A 9,421-nucleotide genomic window follows, 5' to 3' on the forward strand; every position below is an offset into this window, starting at 1 on the left:
AACTAAGATGGATTTATACTGGAACCTCCAATGACCAGATGTATATAGAGATTTACAAAGATTTTTATATTAATTTAATAAAACAAATTCTCAAATAGAACCAAATAAACACCTAATGAGCCACTTATGTATAGAATGCCTGTGCCCATCAGCTCATGTTCTTACCTTGGGCCCTCTTACCTGCCAAAACGTACAAGGCCTGAAATCTGTAGCCACCCACATCCCGTGGCCATAAAACTCTAGCGCCTGCCTTCCATAGAATGCAGGATCTTCCGAGGCCTCCACCGCTTGGCTGTCGGCACCCTGGCTGCCCCCAGCGCCCTCGCTTTGGCCCTTCCTTCAGCCAACAAAGGCACTGCCCTCTTTCCTCCCCAAGGAGAGGCACTCCCTCATGACTGTCACCGGTTGGCACAATTCCTGCCCTGCTCAGGCATCAGCAGACCATTGTCTGGCCACCCCGGTGGCCCCCTGGTGGCCCTCCCTGGAAGAACACCGAAGTCACAGCTCTTAGCAACCTGAGCCATCCCCTCTTTAGGAACTGCACCCTAAAGAGAACTGGACGAATGCAGCAGCCTGGTGGGCTGGGAGCCACTGGGCCCCTTCCCACACATCTTACGAGGGACTGGGAAAGGGCCCGGACCCGTTTGGGGCGGCCAGGAAAAGGGTGGAAGGTACAGGCTTTCATCATTCCAATGCCTCCCAGAGAAGATCCGACTGAAAGAACAGACCAAAACCCCTCTTTTTCTTTAGAAAAAAGAAGATTTAGAGACAATGGAGAGGTGAAGCACAGCATGAGCCCAGCTGGGAGAAGGGCCCTGGGGGACGGCTCAATCTGTAGGCTCCCCGGGTGGGGGGGATTCTATCAAGCACTGCACGTGGACTTGGAGGTGAGGAGAGAAGCAGAGAGGAGAGAGGCAGAGGGAGGGGTGCGGGAGGCCAGGCTCCCTCCCACTCTGCCCCACACAGCCCAGTCATAACTGCCCCCTCAGAGGTTCACACCCTCAGAGGAGGAAATATGTGGCATTTTTTGATTTAAGAACATGACATCACTCTGCCACAGCTGTAGCCATGCCCCAGGGGCCCCGGGCAACCCCCGGCAAACCCCAGGAGTGGGGGCTGGACATGCGCCCCCAGCCTGGTCCCTGCCTCCTCTCTAGACACTTTCATGCAAAACACACAATGAGGAGTGAGTGCCCCAAGGAGCCCTCTAGGCTCTGGAGCTCTGCTGGAAGCCTCAAGCCCACACGGGGGCACAGAGGCTCTGCCCCCAGCAGCAGCCAGGGGACACATGCCACCACCAGGCATGATGTGCGTCACTGTTCCTCTTCCTCGTCTAAGGACACCACCCCAGAAGAAGCCATGTCAGAGGCTTGCTGCTGCTGCTGCTGTTCCCAGCTGCCCACCGGTGGTGGGCAGAGCGGCTGGCAGTCCTCACAGGGCGCTGGCTCCTCCTCCTCGGCAGGGGAAAGGCGGGACTCTGAGAGGGGTGAGTTGTAGAGCGAGTCCTGGGCCTCCAGTGGGCCCAGGCTGCGGAAGGCACTTTCCCGGCTGGGGGGCAGTTTGGCAAGGAGCAGCTCTTCGCCCAGCAGCTGGGAGGCCAGGCGGGCCGGGGAGCCCAGCAGCCCATCCTCCAGGCTGCACAGACTGGAGCACAGGGTGTCCGGGGACACGGTCTGTGAGCAGTCGCTCTCGGGCTCCACGGAGCCCTGGCGCAAAGGCCGAGAAAATCGGTGACCACTGAAGAGGTCCTGAAGGTGGGGTCCCAGGGGCAGCTGCCCAGCCATGTCTGTCAAGGGAGAGAAAAGAAGACAGCCCTGCTAGCCTCATCTCAGTCGGCCACCCTGGAAGCCACATTCTCCCCACTCTATCTTGACCCAGTGCTGAGGACAATGGGTAAGAGCCAGGGAACTTGAGGCAAGTCACTTAACCTTTGCTTCATTTCCTTAATGGTGAATTGGGGGTTCTAATATACCTACCTTATGGGGGTGCTGAGAGAACAGAACCTGGCACACAGTAAGAAAGCAATAAATGCAGGGATACCATGCATGGTCGTGCAGGTCGTTCCCTGCACAAGGGGAGCCTGTCCAAGCCAGTGGGTGGGGCTGAAAGTCAGCCCTCACCCTGCTCACCAAGCAGCAAGCCCTGGCATGGGGTTGTGTCCACCGGAGAAAAGAGTGCCTTTTTCAAATCTACAGAAAAAAATCCACATGGGCTAGTAGTGGCCTTGGGTAAATGTTAGTTATTATCACCAAATCAGGGGTTAAAACAGACCTGGAACTTAGTTAAACAAAAACACCGCAGCTCAGCAGCTCAGGTCCGTCTTGGTCTCAGGCATCCAAATCAGTGCCCTCCGGACCACAGCAGCAGTCTCCAATCTGCTCTGAAGTGCTGCCCACCTCGGAGAACTTGCTAATTAGCTAGAGGGGTGGGGGCGTGGGGAGGCAATTTTCAAAGCCAAAGGGGGGGGGGATGGTAGCCTGGGAGGATGGAGCCCAGAAGCCACAGAGAAAGTCGGCCACGTGGTTCTGAGAATGGAAGATGAAAGGAGGGCCTTGCGCAGCTGCACAGCCCCACAGGGTCCCCTCTGCAAGCAGTGGCAGAGAGGCCTGAGGCCTGAGGCCTGGAATGCAAGCAGGATGCTGAGCTGGAGCCAACAGCCCCGTGGGCGGCCCAGGCCCAGCAGGCTTCCTGTTTGCCCAAGGCCACAGCCCTGGGAGGTGCTGCTGTGCTGTTGCACTCGCTGCAGCCAGCCTGGGGACAAGACACAGCAGACCCTCCCAGAGATGGGGCTGCACAGAAGGTGCTGGTGAGGTCTCTGGGCATTTTTTTTTGAGGCCTGAAAGGCCCAACTGCACAGACAGGCAGAGAAGGCTCAGCACCAGTGAGAAACTCCACTCTCATCTGCTGACTGGCCCCCCACAGGGGTGGACAGCCCTCCTACCCATGGAAGGTCAAGGACTGCCTGGACAGAGTGGAGGGTCAAGGACTGCCTGGACAGAGTCTGCCTCTCGCTCTCCTTCCAAAGGCTGAGGACATCTGGATCTCCCCTTCCGAGGTTGAGCTCTGAATCAGAGGGCCTATCAGGCAGTTCCACCCCAGATGGCAGCACCAGCAAGACATGTCCCCTCACCTGAGTCAGTTCCCCCAACAAAGTCCTCATCATAGGATTCATCAGTAGAGTCCTCACCATCCACTGACGACCATGCCCGAAGCTTGGCTTCTGCAATGGCAAATTGCTCAGCCACTCCTGTTGGGGAGGACATGGAATTCATTTGCAGAGGGAGCTAAGATTAGGGCTCAGCTTGGAGACAGGAAAGGGAAGACACAGGGAGAAGGAAGGACTCCAACCCACACAGCAGGTCCAAGGAAATGAGAGAGTACATCCCTATGACAAAAGTGTGACTGATCCTCTTTCTGTCACTCACCTGCTGCAAAGCGAGCCTCTTGTTCACCCTCACTGAGATCCGAATAGGAGGAAAATGCTGATTCCAAGGCAGCAGGCGAGTCACTTGGCTTGCTCCAGCCCTTCCATTCAATGAGGTGAGCCACACGGCCCTGGGCCATGGCGGTAGGTTTGGTCACGTGGTCCTTTACCACCTGGGAAATACCTATAGGTGTGGCAGAGTCAGAAAACTTGGTAAGAGCATGGGTCAGAGAGCATTTGGGAAGGGAGTTGAAGGGTGATGGTAATGAAGGTCCACATGTGCCTTGTGGGGAAGGTAGGGGCTGGGATTCACCTGAGAAAGAGAAGAAAAGGGAGAGAGCAGCAGGAGCTCACAGGAAATAATCCCCAAGGACATGTGCAAAAGGGAGAAGAAAGGGTCAAATGGCCTGGGGCATGGGAGGGAGATGCATACCATGCAGGGAGGATCTGGCCAGTGCAGCAATCTCCTGGATAGTTAGGGCTCTCCGGGACTTGGGCAGCATCGCGACTGTGTCTCCAACATTCACCTTGGGTGACAGTATCAGAGGGTGAGTGCTCCTCTGACAGCAGAGTCCTCGCACTTGCCCAACCCCCACCCAAGGCATCAAGGGGATAAGGGAGCTGGGAAGAGATGCTGGGGCAACGCATGTGTCCCACTGGCTGCTGGGATATGTAAGAGGGTTAGAAGCCACGACCAGCAAACTATGTCCTCCCAGGGAGCAACGGAGACATGGGCAGGCCCAAAGGAACAGAACTACAGCTAACCCTCCACATTCCCAGCTCCTAGAGGGGAAGAAAGCAGGTCGGGAAGAACCATGGAGGGTCTTTGAGAAAAGAGGAAGGGAGGATATAGCATCCAGGTCCCCTTCCTTTTGCCCCTCTCCTCCTTTCAGTCTTCAGACCCACATACTATTTGTAGAGCCTACCAGGGCCACAAACTCAGCATGACCAAAACAAAGCCAACACCTTCTCCCCATGTCTGGCTCTGCATCCAGACCTCCCTGCTTTGCGTCACCCCACCATTCTCCCACTCAGCCTGGCTCTAAACCTCAGCATACCATCAGTTCTCCTGTGAGCCTTCTTTCTCTGTACCTGTTGTTAAGATATAATGATGACTCTCCAAACCGCCTCTGATACTATGCTCATCCTTTGCCACAGCCCTTCCTCAAGCCCTCAGTGCCCCCTGCTCAGATGAGCACACTGGTGGTCCCCCAAGCTCCTCTGACTCAGTGCTATTTGTCAGCCTAGTGTGCTGTGTAAGTGTTCCCCTTCCCCGTTCCCATGTCTGGCTGGCGCTTTCTCATCTTTTGGGTCTTGGCTGAAATATCACTCCCTCAGAGAAGCCTTCCTGGCCACCCTGCCAACTGTTGACCTTCCCTCTGTAGTCTGTAACAAGTTACACCCCTCTATCAACATACCCCATGTATGTGATTATGGTCTACTTTGTGTGTTTCCTTATTTCTTGTTCGTCTCCCTCACTGGTCTTAAGATCTTTCAGAAATTCAGTCTCTTTTGGTCACTGCTACACACCTTTGCTCTGTGTCTGGTACCCAGCGATCTCTCAAAATACATTGGCCAAATGAGCAAGGCAAGGTACAAATGTAAAAATTTTCCTGGAGTGTAGCTGGTCAGAACATGCCCTTATTTAAAATCTTTTCTAGCCCTGGCTTGTGTAGCTCAGTGGATTGAATATGGACCTGCGAACCGAAGGATCACAGTTCGATTCCCAGTCGGGCACATGCCTGGGTTGCAGGCCAGTTCCCAGCAGGGGACCCATGAGAGACAACCATACACTGATATTTCTCTCCCTCTCTCCTTCCCTTCCCCTCTAAAGATAAATAAATAAAATGTAAAAGAAATTTTTTTAATAAAATAAAATCTTTTCTGGGCTCTTCCACTGTCCAATGAAGTGCAAGCTCACAGCCAGGCCCTGAAGAACTCTGTGCTGCCCCGCCTCCTCCCAGGCCTGCTTACAATCCACTACTGACCTCCTTTGCCCAGTAAAACCCCACTTCTCCACTTTCCTTGTCAACAAGCAGCCCTCCTGCCTTCCTCTAGGCAAAGAAACCCTGCTTTCCCCTGCACTAAGAATGCCATCTTTGCCTGACAAAAAGGCCCCCTAACATTTAAGGCCTGACTCAAGTACTACCACCTCCTATTGTGTTTTCAGTCCAGTTTTCTCGGTATCTTCTTCAAACCCACCCAACCCCAGCATTACCCTTGCATCACTCCTGAAGGGTCTCGGGATAGCATGGCCCGGGTCTGTTTCATCTGGGTTCCTACCTTCACCCTGCACCTTGCTCTGTGCTCCTTGGCAAGCCCAGGCAAATGTATGCCTCAACGAATGAATTAAGTCAGAGGTCCAGGTGCCCTCCCCGGCATTACCTATCTCCACTCCATCAGTTCCCACCCTTCACAAGAGGGGCTCCACGTGCCTCTCGACCTCAGGCCCACTCCCTCTGTCTTTCCCCTTCGGTACCTGGTTGACAGGGCCCCCAGGGTGGCGCCAGTGGCTTCTGGCTGGGCGTGGAAGGAGGAGCACCTGCTGGGTGTTTCCTGGCTGGCTCTCCCTCCCTCCCCTCACTCCCCCTGGCCGCTGCCATCCGTGCCAGCACTCCGCGCAGCTGCGGCCCAGGCCCAGAGAAAAGGTGTATGTTTCCCTGGCAACCCATCACCATGCAACAGGGTCTCCCGGGATATGGCCCGGGATGCGCTGACGTCAGCGCCAAAGGCGCAAGCAGCCCTCCCGGCGCTGGCGATGCGCCGAGCAGAGCAGACCGGCGGGGGCGGCCTTACTGCCGGCCGGATAGCGCCTCCGCTCGCAGGCAAAGGGAGCCAGAAACAGGCTGGCAAGGAGGGGGTGGGGGATACAGATCCCCTTCATGTGGATGCGGTTCCCCCTTCCCCCTACCAACACCAGGGCCCAGCACCTCTGGCAAGTCCTGGCTGTCCACGGAGGAAGGGCGAGAGGACCGGCTCCAGCCTCGTAGGGTCCTAGCGGATCCCAAGGAAGACAGAGAGAGGCCCCGAGGAAGTTCGATCCACTCCACAGCCCACGCGGGGTCTGAGGCCACTGAGAGGTGGGGGAAAGGCTGTTCAGCTGGATTCCCACTTCTGCAAAGATCCCCCTCCTTCTTCATCCAGTGTTGCCATATCATTCCTCCTCAACCCCTCCCCCACCTCACAGAACATCAACAACCACCTGGTGCTCTCACAACTCTGAAAGCTTCCATCCCACTGCATCCCACTGCCCCTAACCTTTAGGCTCCTGGGGCCATTCTGTGGCAGCCACTGGCCACCTTCCTCTACTGAGTATATTTTGTCACCAATACCTTTGGGATGACACCTAAACTTTGATAAATTCCAAATTTTCTCCCATTTCTAGGCTTACCCATTCCTCTTGGAAAGCACACCTCATTCTTCCACCGCCATCACTGTCCCCATACCCACCACCATCTTGGACCCTTTGCAAGCCTGCTGCCTTCCTTCTCTCAGTTCTTTTTTCTTGCCAGACTCAGGCGGTATACAGCTCCTTACTCTTCTTCTCTGACAAACCCATGTTTTTTCTTTCACCCTAGTCCCCTAAGGCTGTTTCCTGATGTCCTCTGCCTGGCCCCGGCCTAATTGTCCTGTTCCAGCCTGATTCCCAATATCTAAGCCAAAGTAATTTTTCTCTTGCCACCTGAGCATCCTACTCCTCAGCTTCCCATCACCTCCCAGACTACATCTATGGTCCCTGGTCTCACCTCTGCGACTTGTCTGACAAGTCCATCGTCCTCCAGGCCCTTCACGCTGCCACAGGAACATTTTTCCCAGCACAGAAATCATAGGCATGCTGGCTGTGTTGATGCAGAGAACCAAAAGCCCAGAACTGCTCCAGGCTTAGCTCCCAGTTCTATTCCTATTTTGGTTCCGGATGCTGAGCCAGTCCCCTCCCCGCTTGGAACCTGTTCCTAGTCACATAAGGAGAATGCTCCTGCCTCATGGCTTTGTGGAGGTGGGAGTGCCAGGGGCCCAGCCAAGCTCTGTGGAGCTCAGCAAGCTGAGGCTTGTTCCCTAGACAGTGCCAACAGGCAATGTATATCACAACTGACCTTTAGCTGGAGCTGCCGTCTCTGTCCCTGAGCCTCAGCCTGCTGGTGGTCCCCAGAAATGCTACCAACCAGAAGGAAGACACAAGGTTACAGGCCATCCCTGGCCCCAGCTGGTACCTAATCAGGGTTCTTGATGCCAATCCTGAGGTCAGCCAAACTCTCTCCTGACTATAGGAGGGAATGACTTCCTGAACTCCAAGCCTTACAGGGCCAGAAGGATCAGAGCAGCCTGCTGCTTCTCAGCTTCAAAAGCCATGAGGTTAATTTAGAACTACAAATCCCAGAATTCCTCAGGGAACCCAAGGAAAATTGTAATCTCAGAGTCTTAGTTCCAAAGAACCTCAAGTACCAACCACACTAAGGCCTGTGTGACTGACCACCTGCCCTGAAGCCCAGGACCCATTTGAAACCTAGCCCTCTACATCATAAGTTCCTACCTGGCCTTAGGCTTGGAGAAATCCATGACACTGGAGTAAAGTAGGCTGGCCAACCTCAGATGCACAGGACTAAAACCAGGCCCCAGCATGCACCATCCATGGAAACCAAGGCCCAAGCAAGGGTCAGCAGTTGTAGGAAGACCTGATGGCCTGCCTCTCTCTGGGCTCCTGTTTCCCTCCACAGGGTAGGGTGATTTTTTGTTGAGAGTGGGGGAAGGGAACTAAGAGTGGTGAGAGGTAATCAGCTGCTCACAGGTGCCCAAAGTGAGGCCTGAGTCCATCTGTCGCTGAAGTGGGGAGTAAGATTTAATTAAAAACTCCTTGGTAGAGTACTTGGCCAGCATTTGCAGGCTTACACGGGTTGGGACACAGCTGGGGAAGGCAGATTCCCAGTCTAGAGACACCCCCAGCTCTTCGAGGAGAGGTGCAGGCAGAGCTGGGTGAGTGTATGTGGGTGGATAAGACCAGTCGCCTTGAGCTGGTGAGGGTCGATTAGCCCTTCCCCAGGCCAAGCGCCTCCTGTCACCCTCAGCAGTGGGAATGCAGGCGGGAAGACACGAGTCCACCCTGCAGAGCCCAGAAACAGGGAGGCCACAGGACGAAGCCCCAGTCAGTTTAGCCCCCTCCCCGTTCCAGTCAGCTCCCTCCTCTAGCCTGGCCCGCCTCCCTGGTGCAGGCTCCTCCCTTCTGACATCGGCCCCTTCCTCAAGGCCCCCACCCACCCGCAGCCAGCGCACCCGCAGCCCGACTTCCCAGCCCGTGCCCGGCCTCTGGATCTTACCCTGACCCGCCGGGCTCCGAGAGCCAACACAGCCCATGGCCGGGCACCCAGGCACGCTAGCCCGCGCTCGGGACCCGGGCCATCGGCTTACCGAGGGTCGAGCCGCGGCTGCCACCGGGGAGGGGAGAACCCGGGAGGGGAGGGGTGGGAGCCGCGTCCGCCGCCGCTCCCGAGAGAGGGAACCGGGCCGGTGACGCCAGCGCGGGGGCGTGGCCATCGCGTCACTACCCAAAGCAGGCGGGGCCGAGCAGGCGTTAGGGCCAAGCAGTGGCGGCCACAGGCAAAAGCTTGCCCTGTGTTCTCAGGCACAACTGCAGAACCACTTAAGGCGAATAGAAAGAAAGGGGAGGTGACAGGCGGGCACTCACTGCGCCCAGGTTGCCAATAACACCATATGGGGCAAAAGATTTCTTTGAATCCAACCCCATTTTATAGATGAGACCTTGTAACTGTAAAGGATTTCCCCGGCTGTCCCAGGACCTTCTCCATGAAATCGGGTTTCACTCACACTGATATGGGAAACCAAACACTGAAGTAGCCCACAGCTATTTGTCTCCCTGTCCCCTCCTAATCAACAGGACACCCAACCACCGTCTACTTTGAGGACCAAACCCTCCAAGTGACTCCCAGCTCCTGCAATCAACAGGGGATGCAAGAGAGGCACCAGCTCTGAATGAGGCTGCCC

The 9,421-nt window shown here is 55.7% G+C and overlaps 1 protein-coding gene across 3 annotated transcripts; it reads right to left on the bottom strand.

Moving 5' to 3' along the window:
* Window positions 1–59: 59 nt before the first annotated feature.
* FAM131A (family with sequence similarity 131 member A) lies at window positions 60–9,375 on the bottom strand. Of its 3 annotated transcripts, XM_037071030.1 has the most exons (9): window positions 8,737–9,375; window positions 7,956–8,242; window positions 7,519–7,579; window positions 7,171–7,263; window positions 6,355–6,497; window positions 3,858–3,951; window positions 3,426–3,608; window positions 3,131–3,247; window positions 60–1,786 (listed from the first exon to the last, which is right to left on the bottom strand). In XM_037071030.1, exons 4-9 carry the CDS (start codon window positions 7,256–7,258, stop codon window positions 1,314–1,316), a joined length of 1,098 nt encoding a protein of 365 aa, XP_036926925.1. In that variant the 5' UTR covers window positions 7,259–7,263; window positions 7,519–7,579; window positions 7,956–8,242; window positions 8,737–9,375; the 3' UTR covers window positions 60–1,313. The 3 variants fall into 3 exon arrangements, with proteins under 3 accessions (XP_036926925.1, XP_036926926.1, XP_036926927.1); XM_037071031.1 differs by lacking the exons at window positions 6,355–6,497; window positions 7,171–7,263; window positions 7,519–7,579; window positions 7,956–8,242; XM_037071032.1 differs by lacking the exons at window positions 6,355–6,497; window positions 7,171–7,263; window positions 7,519–7,579; window positions 7,956–8,242; window positions 8,737–9,375 and adding an exon at window positions 5,904–6,340.
* Between the last annotated feature and the right edge of the window lie 46 nt (window positions 9,376–9,421).

This window comes from Sturnira hondurensis, unplaced genomic scaffold (genome assembly GCF_014824575.4).
Source record: "Sturnira hondurensis isolate 20B ecotype Veracruz unplaced genomic scaffold, ASM1482457v3 Scaffold0019216, whole genome shotgun sequence".
NCBI classification, from domain to species: domain Eukaryota; kingdom Metazoa; phylum Chordata; class Mammalia; order Chiroptera; family Phyllostomidae; genus Sturnira; species Sturnira hondurensis.